The following is a 20,582-nucleotide window of genomic DNA, read 5'->3' as shown; positions in this document are numbered from 1 at the left end:
AGAAATTGATATATTTTGTAAATAATTTAATTTAATGTGGGTTTCAGAAGACCGTTTGCATGATAAACTCTAGGAAGCGTTCATATCTGCTTTGATGAATCTGGAATCAGTCCAATATTGTAGACTATTTTCAAACTTGCGTATCGTCTCATAACAATTTACTAATTTGATTGCGCGTATTATTGTTTTATTCTCGTAGGTAGAGCGTTACACTACAAACCGGGATCTGTAGCAATTGTGTGCAACGTTTCTTGACAACATTGGAATACTTCTAAACCGAAGGAATTATTTCTAAACTGAGTAATCAACACCGTGGTCTAAAAGATTCCAGCCGTCTTTGTTTTGCCCTTCTACTGAGCTTTACTGTTCATTTTAAAATGGACAGGACAAAAATGAGTCTGGTTCAAACAGCCGTTATGCGTACGTTTCCTGACAAAGTATGGTTCTGGTAAAAAATAAAACCATTATGAGAAAAAGATATCCAAATCATTGCATCCCGTTACCTCAACATGATGCTATTGGCCTATCTTGATTCTATCGATGCATAGATCACATGCAAAGGAAAAAAATCCTTACGGAATATTGTGCCGGCACACGATGTATTCAATGCTGTGGCTGATTGATAGCAGATTTGGTGCGCTGACTACTATACCTCAGAGCATCAGGTAACGTGCCTAAGCATACATAAAAGTGATTGCATAGACTAAATACGACATTTACTGCCAAGAAGCCTGACACATACTGACAGACCAAGATACAATGAATGCTTCGGTCTTCCTGCATAAATTCGCTAAGTAAGACCTCACGATAATGTTTTTGAGGCAAATTTCGGGCAGAAAACAGAAGAGCTTGCTAAATACGTAACCGAAAAATCAGACGGCCACATTATCGAAAAAGTTGAAATAACGGAAATCTCGGCGCATTCAGGGGAGCTTCTTGGAACTAATGGACGCGAAGGAGACCGAAATGTGGGAGAAACAAAAGTGTAACAACCATGTCCGAATGGAATGGTGAATGAAAGCATCGGGAAGAATCCTTTCATAAGCGAGATATTCATGTACGAATCCGGAGGAGTGTCAGAGTGCCCTACTGCGTAACATGTACGTTATCAATCCTGCAACTGCACCGCACGACCTTTCTACAATTAGTTACTCGTCAAACAGTACCGCAAGTGTCCGACCTGCCACACCTGGGTCGGTTCATGTCCCAAGGAATAACGAAATCCTCACCCAGTTGCTGACAAAATGCGCCAACAATATGTCAGACGAGGTGGCCAATTCGTGTAGCCCTCGTGATGAAATAACACCTCACGCAGCATCGCCGTCTTCGTCACCCTCTCTAGTGAGGGAGAAGGTACCAGAAACTACACAACCGTCTCCCGTGTCCACTCGTCACAATTCAGAAAATGCTCAGCAGATTGTCGCAAAGCGCGTTGATTCCTTGCCGGAAGTAAATAGCTCACCTGTTACAGAGAGCTCTTCGTCCACGTCTCCAGTGGCTCCGAAAGTGCCACCCGATGCTTCTTTATCGTCCACCACAGCTTCTACATCCAAACATTCCTTGCCGCCGGCCAATGGGGAAGTGGTGGTTCCAGTGGCAAAATCGACTTCCGGTACAAGTACTACATCCGATACCATCGATCAACTGCCCAAATCATCTTGTACCACAACAGCAGCCAACTTTTCCAGTGTAATTCATCCCAAGGAGCGTGCTCTTAAGTCGATAGCTTTATCAGTGGATGGGAACTCTGTGGCAAAAGATACCGCTCTCGGCGCCCTGTCAAAAGTTGGTAACGGCAAGTCCATTATCGCACCTCTAACTTCGCGAAATCGCGGTATAAACGGTAGTTCGCCTGTTGATACAGGGGTTACGTGTGGGGGCACCGTGCATGGCGGACGATTGCAGTTTTTCAAAGGTGAGTTAAGAAATTTATTTTTTATGTTTTTTTGTTGCACAACTACGAGTAGCGGGGATATTATTGACCAAGATAATTGACTAATATTCAAATCACGATCTAAACATTTGAACTAAATTTTTGTTTCACTCTTTCCGTAAAAAAATATTTGCTTTGTGAAAAGTCCGTTAGGATTTACACAATCTCTGAATCTCTTATCTAGTTTCTTCGGTCGCTTTTTTTCCTTAAAACGATTTTTTGCATAAAATACGCTTTCGTCCTAAAAATAATTTCATTAACTACGATTTAACTACTTTACAGTCGATTGTTGTGTTTTCGGGCGCTTTGGACGAGGTTCACCAGTTTTCTCCACTCAGATGACGATCGATTTGATTCCATAGTGAAATGATGGTCCTTAGTGAGAGTTCTTAAAAAACTTTTCAAATCATTGCTTCGCTCGAATGGTATTTTTTCCCATCAAGAAGCAGTACAACATAAAAAACACGAAATATACAAAGTTATGAGCGGCATGAATATTTTGTAATTTTAACAACTTTCTTTTAAAGGTTAGTACTAACTGAAAAAGCGATGAATGCAATTACCCTAGTGTCATCTATGGGTTAGGATCGGGACTTTCCGGGACGGGACTCGGGACGGTTTCGCTCGCAATGCATGCCGGAAATGTTATATTTTTTCCATTGTTTGCAAAATAACAATGAAACCTATTCTATTAATAAACAATCTTCATCGTTGACGCCGGTGGGGCCGATGTTTGTGCGTGGTTGGTCAAGATTATAACAAGAGCCACACCTCCTAAAGTTGCACTGATAAGCTTCGGTACAGGACAACCACTTCAACAAATGTTGGTTGGAGGCTGGTGTTGATACAGATGTGAATCTATTACCCACACTGAACGATGTGCACCTACCAAAAATTAAGATGATAGGGCAAATTGGACGCAACGCGTACTACCGTTATCACTACCAATACTACCATGCTCAGGCTCTTACGGCGTTTTCGCAGCTGGGTCTCATGATTACGTGTTTTGCTTTTGATGTCTGCCCTCGTATGATTTTTGTTTTTGTGATATTTTGCTTATCAATGGGGATTAGCTATCGCCAAGCGATTAAAAATGGGCCTTGGTTTCACGCACAACACCACCATTCCTTACAACATCGTGGTAAATGTGATATGTGCGTACATGTGATGATTACTACTTGTCTGTTATATGTTTTGAGGCATTTGTAGAATAATTTAAAGAACTTTTATTTTGTTTTTAATCAGTCACATTTAACGTTTATAAAACATGCATAAGCGTCATAGCTATTTAAGCAAACCCAACAACGATCTACTGTTGTGTTAGATGCTGCAATTTGAACGTTACTTCTTTGGGTCTTAGCGGTCTTAGCCGGTACCAGAGACAATGTTAATCTCTGATGCTTTCTGTGACGGTTTGTTTTTACGGGCGGTCCCGTTGTTGGTCCCGCACAAACGCTCTTGTCACGCCGTTATTGAGAATCGAAACCATGGCCGGTTGATCGACGGGATTCGAACCCATGCCAGCTGCTTTGTCAGCGGGGGTGACGTTATATATAATTCAATTAAGAATGAAATCACCACTTCGATAGAGTATCAATTTCCAAAATCCTGACCCCTGACGATCCTGACTTAGTGAATCGTATAGCTTTAACTAGCCTACAAATCAAAGCATATGTTACACAAATACAAATCAGCTCAGATATGTTTTATCCTCTAACAACATTTACGGAAATAAATACGGCCCGGTCCGTTCCTCTAAGATTAAAAAAAAAAAAAACATTTACGGAAGAGGTTATGATGAGGTCCTCTGGATTTCTTTAGTACTCGTTGGCAGAACCACATTGGCAAAACCACGAACACCCGTGAAGGATTCATGTTGGTCGATAGTTTGGCCATTGCAAAGTTCATCAACGTATTTGACACATTATCCGAGAACCTCTGGATAGCTACTGGCTCTGGCCCGAGAACCTCTGGATTGCCGCTTCTGTATAAATATAAATACTGTATGAATATAATACTGTATAATATAAATACTGTATAAGGGAGGGAGCTATAGAGCATACAAAAAAGAGTTTCGTGTTCAAGGATTGGAACTATTTGTGAAACTCAGCAAGAGCTGTGAAACTTAGACTGATATGATTTACTTATCGCGGAAGGTATGAACCATCGTCCTGAAGTGTGCATCATAGATGAAAAGATCCGTTAGAAAACAAAGGAAAGGTTAGACATAAGATATCTTTTTATGCTCTGGTTTTATTTCTCTCTCTGTTTTTACGGCTAATAAACTACGCTAGGCATACTAGACAGAAATGGTATATCTGAAAACAATGCACAATGTCCAATATCCATAGAGCACACGACGAAACTGGGTATTGTTATTGGTATAGTTGACTAGTTTTTGATGTTATGCCACATGATGCAGTAGACTTACTTTCCCGGCATCACTACCCCGCAGCGGTCTGTGGATGCAAATGTATCGTGGTTTTCGCGTAAAAATAAGATAGTGTGTTCCATGCATGCCTAGACAATATGGCTTGTAGTGAACACCCTCATCTTCAATTGTAGATTCTCTCAGACTCAATTTTGCTTTGTTTTCATCCACTTTTCCTATCTAGGTTGGTCGATCAGATCTCGTTCAATCTCAAAAGAGTTTTAATAACAACTTCGCAACAATGATGTGTTTGTAGAAGTTGTCGCAGTATTAATATTTGAAAAAGATATAGAGTAAATGGTGTGAATTATAGAAATAGCGGATCAATTGACAACATTATTTTGAACTTCCAATCCACGCTTTGACACGATTCAAAAACAAAACAAATATGGAAGGAAAAGGCAATCTTGATAAAATACGTTTAAGCTCTTTTTTCACAGCCGATATTGCAAACTTCTACCTCCTTTATTGGGCAAATAGTGAAGTGAAATATCTTGTGTTGGCTGATGTATGAATGTGCAAAAGTGCAATGAATGTCAACAAAATATATCTGTTGTATGAGTGTATATAGTTACGTACAGATAATGTTTTGCTACTACATTCGTCAATCCAGGCATATCACAAGTGCGATGTGCGATGCGAAATTTGCAAAATATAAAATTAGTTAAATTCAATGTAGTTCCAGAGAATCACCTATATTAAACCTAGATCATCTAGAAAACAGGTCAGAAACTTAGCGCATGCATTCTGGCGAGCTGTTTTGTATGAACGACATCAACTCACACAGTTTGTTTTGTATGTTGTCTTGAAAAGTAAGAATGAGTAATAAGCGTATACATATTTTTGGCCATTCTGAAATTTATTTTTGGAGTATCACGGATGGTTTGTCATCATCATCAACATGTGATGTCTGTTTTGTTTTGCATTAGAAAATTTATTTATTTACTGTTTTACAATAATTTGTTCACTTTACTGTATCAATACTAAAATTATTGTAAATGCATTACATAAAAATTGGAAGAAACCAATGTCTGACACGACGTACACCAACTCAACATTTGAGCCAAAATGATCTGTTTTCTAGTAATTATTGACTGTAAAGATTTAATGATGAGGAGCTGAGCGAATACTGTCTGCCCTGTAATTGGCGAAACGTGTCTTCAACGGCGTGATATTGCTGCGTGGAAGATTTAGAAAACGAACATTATGGTAATTGGCAACATTATTGCCATTTAATTTAACAACATAATAAACCTAAGTCGACATGCTTTTCACGAACACTATCTTATTATTGTCAACTGTGTTTTGCACGAAAGGAATTTCTATGTAGTATATGTAAATTATTTATTTACTTGTGTGTAACGTATGATAAAAATAGTAAAATACCAATTTAATTTTACGGGCAAAGGGTTCGTCAAATGTGTATGTGATTTGTTTTAAAAGTTTTGAAATATGCAATTTTATCGAACAATAGTCTAAAAAAGCTTGTTCACTTCAAAAACAATTCAGTGTAAATAAAGAATAAGCACACTTTAATGTGAAGTTTATGGTTCTGATGCTGTAACTTACTATGTAGGAGCGATTAGTTTTCTGGAAACGTTAAAATTATCAACATTTACCTCGCCGGGTTTGGCCGATCACCGAAACTGTCGGTGTAATTTTGCAACCAGTTGAACTTAGAGTGACGTACACACTATAATAATATAACCATTACTTTTAGTCATCAACCATGGTGGTCTAAAGTGATCCAACTTGCGGGCCAAAAAAACATTTTGAATTCTACTATAGAAAAGGCCAGTTTCGTTTCGGATCTTTGTTTGGTGTAATTACCTATCTGTGGTCTGTTTTGCATAAAAATCAATCTAAAAAAAACTTCCTAAAATTACTAAAACATTTTCGCTAAGAAACAACAGCTCCGATGGAATCAGAAGATTTTTCATTAAAGAATGTTAAAAATCTAACATGTTGCTGAGTTGAAGACAAACGACTGTCGTTTTTTGTTATACACAGACTAAACGGACTGAATGAATGAAATGTTTTGAAACATAAACTATTGGTACCGAAATACTGTAGCAACAGCAACAGCATCTCTTCCTTTTGCTCTTTCTGTATATATCTCTTTCTCTACACTCTTTCTTTTGGCTAAATTCCTCTTGTCCTGTGTTGATCGATTTCCTTCGATCAGTTTTTCTATTTTTCTTGCTTTTTTGTCTTCTAAGTTCTGGCTGCGTGCTCGGTTCGACTGATAGACACAACTCTTCGTAAATGTGACGTTGGGCACATACCGCTCGGTGTTCATCTATTTGGGGTTCGGGTCAGAAAATGAAAAAGAAAGCAGCAATCAGAAATCAGAAATCAGAAGCAAAATCAGCGGTATTGGGTAGGCCTACAGCGGTGGTGGATCACTGCAGAAGCGCCCGAAAGATAAAGATGGGGATGATGGTGTTGGCGATGATCGTCTTATCTCTGGTGGTGATATGGATAAATCCATAACAAATTTTACATACCAAGGTTTTAGATCGTGGAAATGGTGATTACAAAACACAAACTAGACTAAAAACACAAGGTAAATGTGTACAATAACGAAAAAGCCGGAAACAAAGCGCAACATGCAACGAAACTATTGGCACCAATCGTGTGAGAGAGATAGAGAGAATGAGAGAAAATTTTGCACGTGAAAAATGTGGAAGCTTACCGCAAAGGCTGGAACTGGTGAAATCGGGCTCTTGCCACATCCCAGTCCTCCAACACATATTTCTTGGCTGTTAGCTGTGAGGGAACCGTGAAAAGGAGGTTTTCTATAAAGTGCCACAGACGTGACACAGTCGCGTTGGACAGAACGAACTGGCTCGTATGATGATGATCAATAATTTCCCAATGATTTTCTGTTTATTTGTCCAAATTGCTTTTTCCACTACAAGATACGTGATACTATTTATTCAAATAGATTTTAGCAGGTCCAAAACTATGGAAGTTGATTGTGTAAATAGAAGGCTCTAGTTCTCAATTTGGTCCCCTTTATTTAGAACATAGAACATATCAATTTTTATACCTGAAAATAACGATTTCTGGACATCTTTGCTTTGCTGCTACATGCTGAAGTAAACTACTAAAGAATCGCATCAAATGCTTGTCGAAGTTTGTTTTTGGAAGATCGCAATGTTTTGAGCATTTAAAAAAATTAAAAAATGGGGATTTCAACTTAACAAGCAAAGGGCGTCGAAGGACTTCAAAAAAAATCGAGGACGCTTTCCGACTAAAGGATAGAATTTTCCGACGAAAATGAGGCGTAAACGCAATAAAAATTCGCAGATCGGCTGAATGTGTCCCAATATGCAATGTCCCTACATTTGAAGGTCTTGCAAGATTCAGAAAATCGGAAAATGGGTGCCAGACGAACTGAACGTGAGACAGAAGGAAAATCAAAAAACCATATGTAAAATTCTGCTCGCCAGCTACAAAAGGAAGTAATTTCTCCATCAGATCGTTTTTGGATATGAAAAGGGGATTCACTTTGAGAATTCTAAAAAGAAAAATATCATGGTTCAGTCCTGTGAAGCCATCATTTCGAATGCCAACCCATATTGGTTCGACGAAAAGACAATGCTGTGTGGCCGATGGACCAGAAAGGTGTGGTGTACCACAGGCTCCTAAAACCTGGTGAAACCGTTAATTTAGATCGCTACTGACAACAAATGATCCATTTGAACCATGCATTGATCGAAAAACGACCATAAGAAAACACAGTAAGGTAACTTTGCTCTGGTGCAAAACTTGTTCAAGATACAATCAAGTCACTTGGCTGGGAGAACATTGGCAGAACATTTTAATGTAACGAATTGAACTAATGTTGGCAAAGATCTTTCTAGGGTGAAATAGGATCATTCTTTATCCTTTTTAACATTTAAAGTCCATCATAAAAAATACATCAGAAGCTTTTTATGGGGCAAACCCCTCACAAAAAATTTTCCATGTAAGAGTCGTTTATAGAGTTGTTAGATTCTTCTCTTCTTTGGTTCTCTGTCGTTATAAGTGAACCTCCTTCTCACCGTGGAATTAAAATCACCGAACGGTGTGGGCTTACATCAGAAACATTGCTCTATCTATCAGAAATATTGCCCTCTATTGCTTCGTGTGACAATGTGGTTTTTTACTGGCGAGGTTGTTGGCCTCATGGCAATCCCCCGCCACGCCGGTTTCGGGAATCGAACACAGGCTAGCTGCGTGACACTGCGTGATCATAGTCGAGTCTATTAACGACCGAGTTATTAGATTACGTAGAGAATATTTGTTTATGAAATTGAAATGCTTGCTCTACGGAACGAAGCCACAGTAATCGTGATTGCAATACATTGGCAAGATAGGTATAAGCAGTACGACATACGACGCTGACGCCCCGAGGTTTACTTACAGTTCGTAGGTGGTTTTCTGGTGTCAGCAAGTATAGATCGTGGAGTAGAAGATATAGTGAGAACTGATCGCACTAGACATCTTATGATAATAGCGGAGAAGTGAAAAGCAGAAAATGGTTCATTTTGGCTAAAGCAGGAAAGTACGTTTCCGAGAAAGCGAGAAATGAAAAGTATAAACAGAGAAAACGTAAAAGTAACGAACCTAGGGTCGTGGCTGAGTTCGTGGGTTTCGAACACAAGCGGAAAATATGCTGTTTTGCTCCGCAGAACACGGAGCTCTTTGTGTGCATACTTTGGAAAGCCGCCTCACAACCAACTCGCGGCTCCGCTCTACTCAATTTGGACCTTGTATTTGCATGACTTAATAACACTTTTCTGTTTTTATTTGAACTAATTTTAATGCAGGTTAGGAAGAATGCAACGACTTTGTTTGGCCTATTTCTAAATAATCGAAATAAGTAATGATTTACATAAATTATTGATGTTACTTATATCAATAATTAATTGGACTATCCTTTTGAATGGTTTATCAGTAGTAATCGAGAATATAAGGAAAGGTTGCTGCTTAGACTACTGGGTCAGCGGAAAAGTATAAATGATTTTAGTGTAGGGTCAGTTATGCCCAAACATCCTTTACTATCTTCTGAAACTAGCTGTTGCTAGTGCAGGTGGCATAATTACCCATGGTTCCTGTCTCGCTTTATGTGGCATTTAAATTTCTTCAGTATCTATGCTATGAGTAAACCCCATTCGACTTAAACATGTTTCGTAGTTAGTTGCATATGTATGGTATGTATGCCTAGTAGTTTACACACATCTTGAGTAAGTTCTTGCGCGTATGTGTTATTGTAAGCGTACTAAGCTGGGGTTTGACTGCGAAAGAAATTATGGAAACACGCACTAACGCTAGGAAGAATTGGGGAGAAGCGAAAGGGGAAGCGTCTGCCATCTGTCGTGCTTCTTGCCTCGTTCTTATGGCGTGTGCCACGAACGGTACATTAAAAACTACCCCCAACTGGCTGACATGTGAGGCAAAAAGATGTATGAATAAATTGGCCAAAGAACAATGCATTGGAGAACATACACGCATGGGGATGGCATAGTTAAAGAAAGATCAATGGGTTTTCTATAAAAGCGGTGATCTGAATTATTAGTAGAGCATCAACACTTTTTCTGTACGAATGGTTTACTGTTGAACTAATTAATTCAACAAAGACAAATTAAAAGACACGACAACTATTTAGATTCCCGTAAATGTGAATCGTAATTTTTTTATTCTATTTCTATTTTTTATTCTAATTCTATTTTTGATAGAATTGATGCAATGGCTTCAGTTATGTTTGCTTTCAGAGCATCAGTCCCTTACCTTTCCTTAGCATAAGCCTGTGATTTCGGTGATATGTCAAGTGCTTATCGAACCATTCGTCTCAAACTTGGCCTCAACACGTTTGAGAGCAGACTTAAGTTAGTAACTCTTGATGTATCTATCGTAGTAAAAGCAAATCACTTCAGTATGTGCAATAAATTGGCGACCACCAGCAGTTCGTAAAATGCTGTAATAATGAACAGCATCATTTTCCTTTCAGCTGTCGGCCGACAGACAGTGTTTATCAGCCACCACACCAATACAGTTAATCTCACCAGGGCTCACCAACACATTCCAATCATAAGCTTTTTCACTTGGCGTATCTCTAAATATCGCTAGGTAGTCTCCAAGATCTACCTTCGGCCCGTGCGAGGGGCGCGTGCTCGTTTTATTGTCTTTTCACCACTTTCAGTCCGTCCTTTCTTCTTGTTCCTCTCAAGCAAGCAAGCTGCTGTCGGTTCCGCTCGCTTTGTCTCGCAATCTGGTGGGAGGCGTGTGTCAGTAACATGATGTTTGAATTGCATGACGTCGTGTTTTCGACCTGTCCTGTATGGTGTAGCGGTGCCATTGTCGCCTCTTGTCGCATGATACGATGATGGACCTCCGAAGCATGCTTTTCAATGTTTTCCTGCACAGGGAGCAAGGATCCAAACATTACTTTTTAGGTGTCCATTTGACGATTTTTCGTGTATCAGTTGATAAGCTATATAAAGGGACTTCTATTAATTTTCAAATTACGGAGTGGCAGAGAAGAATCGATTCATCACGAATATGTTTCAGTATTCTCATAGTTTTTCGTCAATCTTCGTTTAACTACGTCCTTCGTACGGCTGGATGCATTGCTAGACACTTTCCACTCCCTTTCGGAATATGCATAAACATTGCGAAACTTTCGGTTGGGAATAGGTGGTGGGCCACTGGAAGAGGCTTTTCAGTGCTAGCATAGCTAACACACGGCGAGCGAGACCCAACGTTGATCGTGTTAACATTTTCCATGAATCCATCTGCTAGTTGCCTCGTGTGCAAACCACTGTGTCTGTAGCAGTGAAGAGGAAAAGAGCAAAAAGAGGCACACTAATGGTAAAAAATGAAAGAAGAAGAGAAAGCTACGAACTCCAGTGTAGCAATGTCGTAAGCAGCGCCGCATATGCGTGAATGCGTACCCCAAGGCGGCAATGGCACAGCGGTAGAAAACTCCGAGAGCCCTAGCGTTGGATGCGCGGTTGCGGGGAGCGTCTTCCCCGCCGCTGCTTTCATCCCAGGGCTGCACGGAGGCACGTGCGCAGTAAAAGGCGTTTAGGCACGAGCCGTATGAGTGTACCTAAGCGGCGAGCCGCGAGCGGCGGCAGGGAGTCGCAACGGAAGCGACGCTGGTTTGTAGTGCGTAAAACGAACGTATTGAATGGGGGAGGTGTTCATTCCCTCGGCAAACACTCTGAGCTGCATCATTTTGCTACTGCCGCCGTCTCTGGCGTTTCTCTCTTGTGCTGGCGTTCCGCGAGTATGACTTCAACTTGTTTCATACAGTGTGTCTTGGTAGTGGTTGCTTTGCTTCGGATGCCCGGCTTGAACGGGGTTTCCTTGTGTTTACTTTTAATAGCGTAGCGTGTGTCGTCGCCTAAGCGAGATCCGCGCTCCATTGCGTTAATAGTTTCGTTGCACTGCCAGCGGCACGGCGCGGTCTTGTATGCTGGGCTTGGTGCCTGGTTGAAGACGAATTGAACCACACAATGGTGGTGGCGATGAAGAGTGTACTCAGGACGATGATGAACCTTCCCAGGAAGCATACGCTCACCACCAACTTTACTTCACGTCGTTTAAATTTTCCACATTTTGTCCTCTATTTCTACAGTCTGGCGCTGATGTTCGGTTGGAGGCATAACCTACACCAATATGTATTTATGTATATCCAAATTAGATGTATAACACGAGATACGCCAATCGAGAAAACAATACGGCTTCCATGAGCGAATCTCAAGAAAGACAAATGTACACAGAGATTCCGACAGACATAAGTGTAGAGGAAGTATATTGAGTTCCGTGTGAGAGTAATATTCGGACACTGTTTTATGCTAATCATGCTCTACATTTGGATTGGAAGACACTAGCAATAGATCAAAAGTGTGCTGTAAGGTTGTGCAATGCTTCCTAACAAAGATTTAGTAGATATGGCAAAGCGCATAGAGAGGGTCCTGTGGGGCGATACATTGGCTGGCTGGCTGTATGCCTGCACTTCGCATATACTTCAAGATTCATATCAGTTACGCACACATTATTCTTTCATAATCATTTCACCAGTCAACAATAATTCCAATAGTAATTGGTGCTTTTTCAGCCTACTTTTGGTAGGTTGTTGTTAATAGGCATCGCGTTTTTCCCACTTATTGTTTGAATATCAGTATGTCGGGATAAACGTACACTGTTCTATCCTCTAAGTGCAAAACAACAGTATGTGCAGTAGTTTAGCGTCCTCCGTCATCCTCCTCCAACGTAGCAAACTCTTGATGTCGGGAATGAAACGATGATGATGTGATTTCGGCCAACTTGTTGAACGAACCGCTACACGGAACACACCACACAAACTCAACGCAACCTAACGTGGCTCAAGTGGCTTCCTCCCACGATCGATAAACGCGGTTATCAACCGTGCATGTGGCGATTTGCTTCGACACAGTGATTTGAAAACTACCGGAAGAATATCTCCCACGGAGTTTTTGGCGCTGCCTTGCGCTGTTGTCATAAAATGCATTGGCTACGGCAGACAGCCCCTGTCTTTCGCTCGTTGGAATGGAATTAAATTATTACTGCTCTCTATAAGCACATCCACACTACGCACTGGTTCGCTGTGAAGATAAGACCACCAGTCTCATTTCTAACCCATAACTTATTCTTTGAAGAAGTTTGTGTGATGATGTCTTCTGAGACATATTTGGAGCTATATGTTTTTTGTGGTTTTCTATACAATGAAGCTGGTACGTTAACGGTTTTGTCCGGATTGATCAATTTTTTATTAATTTTATGTCGACTATGAAATTTTTTACAGTGATCGTAAACATTTATTTCGACTTTCTAAAAGTAAATATGTAACGCTCATGCTGGACACCGGAAGCAATGGTTTAAGCAGCTTATTTGTCCCAAAAACATATGTCTTTAATATCAAAAACTAAGTTTATATCATTTGTTTTATTTGCAAATATTGTGTAGGTATGTTACAAATTTTTGATATTCCTGCACCTGCCGTACTATTTTCTATTTCAAGGGTTTATGTGTGGCCGTAATTGAAGTAGGGTAACAAATGATGAAAAACTAGAATTTGTGTACGTGTATAACGGACACCAATATTCTCCTTGCACGAACTTTAACCTTCAATGTTATGGCAAAACATGGGTAAATGATGAAGAACAGTCTACTGATATTCAATAACGTTGGAACATCACAAAACAAATGGCTGTTTGGAGTTTGCAATTCAATAGCAATGAAGAAAAAACAATGCAACGAATTATTAAAATAATCTTAGAAGATTTTGACACGCTTCTTATTATAATGTAATGAAAACATGTATATTACCAGGATGCCGGTACTTTGTATGGTTCGAATATTAAACAAGTACAATCTCTCTTCTTTGGCTTTTTCAGATGGAAAGTTCATACTGGAACTGGCGCGCGCCCGCGAAGGTGAAAAAACTAGCTGGATATCTGTGCCCAGAAAAACCTTTTGGCCACCGACAGTATCTTCAACCAGTGTAAATTTTCATAAGCACGAAAGCTCTACATCTCTGAGTTGTACGTATTTAGCATTGAACTGTGATCATAAATTGCTTTTTAAGTACTTTTGAAAAAAGTTTCAATACGCTTGAGCTACAGTAACTGCATTATTAGCTCGAGTTTGATTATAAGGCTTAAATCTAGCTTAATCGAGCTCAATTCTTTGCCATAATATTCATTTAATGTTTTTCGTTTCTTTTTTTAGTTTCGGATGACAACAGCTCTATCCAATCATCACCATGGCAACGCGATCATTGCTGGAAGCAGGGTCGTCCTCGTGCGAACATCTCCAAAGAGCTGTCGCTATATTACTTCCGCCCGGCCAACGTTCGCTTCCGCTTGGCGAGGGAAACTCGTACCCGTTTGCGAATGAAACGAAGACGACCATATGATGTCGGCATGCCACCGGATGTCAAACAAGATGAATTAGGTCCGCTACTCTCGTTCGAACTCTTAAACGCACATAAAACCAAAAGTAGCGAAGTATTTGCGGAGAATAATGATAATCAGGATAGTGATAAGGATTTGAGCACAAATGGTGATGGTGATAATGCAGCAGTATTCACGAAGATAAAACAAAATGGAGCGGGAACTCCGACGGATATGACGTCTTCGTCCTTTGAGGTTGTTCCACCTTCGGGCAGCGACGACGAGATTGGAACAGATTTGAGAAAATCGACTACAAGACATCGTAAGCCACTTTCTAAAGCGAAAAAAAAGCGATAACGCTCGTTTACTAACAAATGGTCACCACCATAATTCCTCATCGTCCGCATCAGGGGATCGATGCAAACGTAGAACGGATCTAACAACGATTATACAAACTCTTGTCGAACAACAACTTCGTGTCGTGGCGTCCGCTGCAGCTCTCGATTCACGGGTCCCCTTCCGAATGGGATCGGCCATTACCGGCAGTAGCAGTATTCGGAGCGTGTTTGGCAGTTCCTCCTCGCACCTTCAACAACATGTGTCGCCCCGCAAAAGAATCCTGCGTGAATTAGAAAAAGTTTCTTTGGATGATAGTAGCACAACGAAGCGATCACGCCCAAAACCCTCCAGCAACAATGGACTAGTTTCTGGCAGTCTTGGGGCACCGCTCATCGTGACGGCAACAACCGCTACACCACTTTCCACACTAGCTGCAAACGGGTCTGCGAATGGTGTTGGAACCAGTCATTTTACTAATGGCTATACGAGTGAAATGAGTGCCGTTCAATGCGCCAGCAATGGAAACAGCAGTAGTAGTGGAAATGGAAGCATCACCAACGGAGCTGTTGGTGGAAAGCATCTAGCGAATGGAAGCTCGCCAGTCAACTCGACACCATCGGCAGTCTCGCGTCCTTTTAGCAGCTATAGCATAACGTCCCTTCTCGGACACAATAATATTTCTTCCTCAAACGAAGCGACGCATCGCAAACCGGACAATTCTACCAGCTCGGCGAAATTATCAGCCTCGGTTGTGTCGGCTTCATCAACAACTAGTCATTATCACCATCATCAACAGCCTCCACTTGCGTCTTCGCCGAAATCACCCTCCACGGAATCGTGGACAGCATCGTTGCACCATTATCAACAGCATAACAACGTGCCACAGCAGTCTGTTTCTCGGCCCCAGGCAAAGAGACGCTCTCCAAGTCACGTTGGAAGAAGTGTTGTATCTCCTGGTGGGCCAGCAGGAAACAATGGTGCGGATTACAGTGCAACGATCCATTCACCGGAACTAAGTCCTAGCCCTGAGCACAACTGCACGTCGTATCCGTCCAACCACCATCATACGCCAGTATCAGGAGGTAGCTTCGTGCGTTATCGACAACATCCGTACAGTGGAAGTCCTAGCAGTTACTCATCTGCACCTTCGTCCAGGTTTTCACCATCGCCGACCATGAACGATTCTACAACACCGCCGTATGCGGGAACGTCGTGTGGTGCGCGCACTTCTTATCGTGCTGCATTTCTAGCTGCCAGCAGTAACTCTCCTCCAAGCAACATGTCTCCGAACCACTTATCGCGGGGCTCACCTCTCAATTTTGGTCGTACCGTGTCTCCGACCCTCCTTCCTCGCCGTCACGAGCACTCCGCCTGCTCTCCACGAGCTTCACCAATCAGTGCAAGCAGCAGCAATGGTAGCAGTAATCCGGCGAGTAGTACTCCGACATCGGCAATGGCTTCGCTCACGACAAACTCACCTACCATCCGGACTGTGCCAAAAAAGACGGCAGCATTGCGACAACCGTTCACTGGTGCTCATTCTCCTTCTTCCTCACCTTCTTCACACTCGCGAGAGCGCTCCAACTCGAACGTGTCAAGCTCTTCAACTTTATTCGCGGTCAGAAAAGACCATCAACAGCATCCACACGATGAGCGCGGAGGGCAAACCGATGCAACTGACGGGGGATCAGGACTTTCAGTGGCACATTACGTACCTTCGCATTCTGCACCTTCGGCAACTTCTTCGTCATCTTCGGCTACTAGGCACGGAAGTCCGGGAAGCGTGTTAAGACCGAGCACAGTGATTGCTTCCCCGACGCCACACCACCCTATCCCGAGCACCTTCTACTCTCTCTATCCGCCACAGTTAGCTGCCTCTCTACTGACGACTCAGCCTACTTCCTTGGGAGGCCCAGCCCAGAATGCAGCCGCGGCAGCAGCTGCCGCAGCGGCCGCTGCTTCGGTACCGTTTCTTCCAGCATCCGCCGCCTCGCTTACCTCGTACTATCAACACATGTACAACGCAGCCACAGTAGCCGCCGCGTATCGTAATCCTCTCTGGATGCACTATCCAGGATTGGCGGCCGTAGCGCCACAAGGACTTTCATTGTCCGTTCCACCTCCGCCACCACCGCCTCCACAAGCGTCCGCATCGACGGTCGTTCAATCGCCTACCACATCTGCTTCCTTGTCCTCGCCCTCGTTATCTTCTGTGACTGCTGGTGGTAGTGCAACTTCAGCGTTTAGGAAAGAGGAGCAGAGCCGGCACCATCCAGTCTTTCCAGGATCTACAGCCCTTAACTATAGCGTCATCTCACTAACGGCATCCTCCTCGTCGCATGGCAACATTCCACCCGGCATGTCCAATGGCGATGTTCCTTCAAGCTGGTCAGAGCGAGTATCAGATAGTGTCACCGCATACCACCACCATCACCTTGATCATTCCATGGTTGCTGCCAGTGACGCTCTCAAGGAAGAACCCAGCAATGGTGAGTGCGTGCAAGAAGGATGCCGAACATGTAAGACAGAGACTTCATACACTATCGTTGTACTTTTTAAAGTGATTGTCCTATTCGCTGGTTCTTGTTTTATTTTGTTGTTAACGTTTGCCACTGTAGGCAGTTTTACTCTGGCTTTTTATATGGTTATGTTCAAATATTTGCATCTATGTATGATCTTTCTTTTATTTTTTTTATCTTGAGCTGTTTTACAATTGGTAATTGTCATTGGTTCTTCTTTTTAATTTGTGCCATTGAATGTTTCTGTCGAAAATGTTTATTAGCTAGATCATAAGTTGTACATTAATGTGAAGTTTTTAGCCATATGAAGAAGATTATAAAAATATGTTTTCAATTTTATTTACAGATGTACCCCTCAATCTCTCCAAGCACTAGAACTAGCACGGAAGGTTAAATGAAATCTTACGGCGTAATGGATGCATAACAGAATACAAATCTTCCTTGCGTTGAGCGCACGGAACAAATGGTCTATTGTTGCTATAAGCAGAATAAACACCATGCGAAATGAAACAGCCTCGAGGACAAGAATTGAAAATGAAAAACAGCCTTGTTGGTATGCCGAAACTAGATTGTAACACTTTCACTCTTCTATCTTTTCTATTCATTAAGTATCGGAAAGGGCAATCCGAATGGAGTGTAGAAAATAAGTCAGGCGCAAATGGAAGCAGTGAGTAAGGTGTAAATGGTTGAAAAAAGCTAAATTATGGTTAAATTATGTGTCAAGAGACCCAGCAGGGAGAACTGCATTATTAAGAGAATGAAAGAGAGATAAAACTATTTTTGCTAAGTAACATTTAGATTGTGGACAGTAGCATTGATTTATCATGAGTAACAGTGATGGAGTAACAGCTAGAATGTGGTGTGTCTTAAGAGGGGTATGTAGAAATCGTGTGAACCGCAAAAATAATATCTATGTTATATATTTCTATACTCCCATCTTACATATATTATACAGGATACATATTGAAACATTTACCAACTGATACAATATCAAGCGGAGAACACTACAAACGTAGTAAAGTCTTACCGTAAAAAGCACGGTATGATTTAACTCAAATTTATTACGACGAAAAAGGTAACCAAATGGAAATCTGCAAAAACTAGTATTTGTCCATATCCATTCCATGTTTTGCTAGCGTGCGCCGATTTTTATCTGCAGTTGTGGAAGAACCCACCAAAAGACATTTTGAATTCGAGTTTGTTGATTAACAAAGGAGGCAGTAAAAGCGGACCAATTGCTTACTTGCTTACTTGCTTGCTTGCTTCTTTGCTTGCTCGTTGAAGCCGACCCCAAGTCAATTTTATTTGCGTATTTCAAAAGCAATGCTTGTGTACGTGTTCGTGACTCTTGTTTTTCACTGAAATATATAACATATTGCACCAAAAAACGAGAGAGGAAGAACAAGAAAAAAGAAAAAAATATAGCACTACATCAGACTGAGGAAACGCAGATTATATTGTACAATATAATGTAAGAAAATGTGAATCTCACGTAGTGTTTAATGAACAAACGAAAATTATTTCTATTTTATTCGAAAAGAAATATTAAAAACGAGAGAAAGTCACACAAAACTACACACTCTCGTTCCAGACTGAAGAAATTACTCGTAGCTTTTATGATACGTTGGAAGAAACAAACGTGTGCTATTTACACAGTAAGTTCCATGGAATTGCCGTGATGATGGAACAAGCAAAGCCCTCGAACATACGGATCATAGTAATGATGAAATGAAAAATGAAATCCCCATGCTGATCGAACAAAGTAAAATGGTGTGAAGAAGCAACAAAATTGTAACCGTTTTTCAGGCCAAAAGATGAAAGTGTGGAAAAGATAGAAAAACTATTTTTCGCTATTTTTATACACCCACTTTGCATGCCCGCGCGAACCATTAACACTTTGATGGAAAATGTCGAGAAAAATACTGAACAGGCGAAGAAGTTGTAAACATACATAAAAACCCGACCAGGAATAACACACAAAGGTACTCACTTTGTTCAGCAAAGTGATACCATCTAACCAGAAGCCAAATTTCTAAATCACACAATTGAATTTGTAAACAAGATATAAACAAGCGCATACATTAGGCTAAGACAGAACATCATTATACATAAAAACGGTATGTCGAGAAAAGGGGAAGTAAACGAAAAGACATAAACCACGAAATAACCAAACATTGTGTGCCTTGGACCGAAACGTAAAACAAACTAATTTTCGTCACAAAAACAAACAGTGGAACAATTGATACAAAAAACTAAAGGCTTTTGAAAATAACAGAAACACAAATATAACCTAGGAGAACAAATCAAACCGCAGTTACAATTTTAACTGAAACTGATTATCCCGTTTATGGATGATTATCCCGGTATTTGATCTGGGATAAACATGCATAGCATATAAAAAGAACATATGGAGTTCGAAAATACCTACGCTATCTTTTGAAGGGTACGAACAAACGTTAGTGAGTTCGGGTTTAGGAAAAATAACAAAATTGTTTCTACAAAAAGAGAGGAATCTTCTACAAAACTTAGATGTACTTCCCGAGACACATTCATATTCGCATGCTGAAAGGCGTTTTTTTTAAATTCGTTTTTTCATGAAATAGCCATTTTTTCATTAGGGTTTTCCTCAAATTGTTGCTTATCAACAAATACAAATGTTCGGCGTTTGAAGGTTTCGCTTTCTGTAACAGTTACTTTGGTTACTCGGATGGTCTTAACTCCAACGATAACGGTCTTGATTTCCCCTTGTTTGGAGGACATCAGGACCATCATCGTTCAAGGAATCAACAATCAATCAAAGGAAAACATAAATATTCCTCAATTGAATTTCATTTATTTTGCGAATTTGCGAATGTGAGATTTAATGGAAGAATACGATTATTGTTCACTCACTTATTACGAAAATTTATAAACGTTTTTGTATCTGTCAAAAACTTATCTGCACCGACTGTCCCTTTCAATTTGCTTACCCATTTTCAAACCGAAGCTGATTTGTTTTATGTTAACCAACCATGGAATGCAAAGGGGAATCAATAGAATTTGGGTAACCAAATTATTACTTACTCGAATGATATTTCGTAGAAACAAAGTTTTTGAAAAATTAGCTATTCGAATATGGAAGTGACGTGATCTACATAGAATTTGTGATCTATTTCCTCTTTTTGATGATGCAAATCTTTTTCACTGTAGATTTTGTATTACAGTGCCAAACATCAACACAATGATCTCTATTCATTTGCGTTCACCATTTCTACAGTGATTTTTAAGCCTTCTTTTCTGCGCTTAGCGATCATTTATAGGAATGTTTGTTTTTTCCGTTAAAATCAATTCACTAAGCTTTGCACAAGATTTCGCGAACAAGCAGCTAATTCAAACAATTCGGTAATCAACAAAACCGATTCGGTACAAAGCTAGGTGCACATAACTCACGGTAAAATCGAGAGAAATTA

The 20,582-nt window shown here is 40.8% G+C and overlaps 1 protein-coding gene across 1 annotated transcript; it reads left to right on the top strand.

Moving 5' to 3' along the window:
* Positions 1-1,098: 1,098 nt before the first annotated feature.
* LOC131207630 (mucin-12) lies at positions 1,099-17,707 on the top strand. The gene is made up of 5 exons (XM_058200252.1): positions 1,099-1,915; positions 13,778-13,924; positions 14,112-14,597; positions 14,686-17,133; positions 17,480-17,707. The coding sequence occupies exons 1-5, from the start codon at positions 1,099-1,101 to the stop codon at positions 17,506-17,508; spliced, it is 3,927 nt and encodes a 1,308-aa protein (XP_058056235.1). The 3' UTR covers positions 17,509-17,707.
* The last annotated feature ends 2,875 nt before the right edge of the window (positions 17,708-20,582 follow it).

The sequence above is a fragment of the Anopheles bellator genome, chromosome 2, assembly GCF_943735745.2.
Source record: "Anopheles bellator chromosome 2, idAnoBellAS_SP24_06.2, whole genome shotgun sequence".
Classification (NCBI taxonomy): Eukaryota; Metazoa; Arthropoda; class Insecta; order Diptera; family Culicidae; genus Anopheles; species Anopheles bellator.
Note: the sequence above shows the minus strand (reverse complement) of the source record. Positions and strands in the feature narration are given on the sequence as shown.

Excerpts from the sequence above, each read along its gene's own strand:
- LOC131207630 (XM_058200252.1), top strand. The coding sequence starts at position 1,099 with ATGTACGTTATCAATCCTGCAACTGCACCGCACGACCTTTCTACAATT. Across the intron at positions 1,916-13,777 it reads ACGATTGCAGTTTTTCAAAG|ATGGAAAGTTCATACTGGAA; the intron begins GTGAGTTAAGAA and ends TGGCTTTTTCAG. Across the intron at positions 14,598-14,685 it reads AAAATCGACTACAAGACATC|GGGATCGATGCAAACGTAGA; the intron begins GTAAGCCACTTT and ends CGTCCGCATCAG.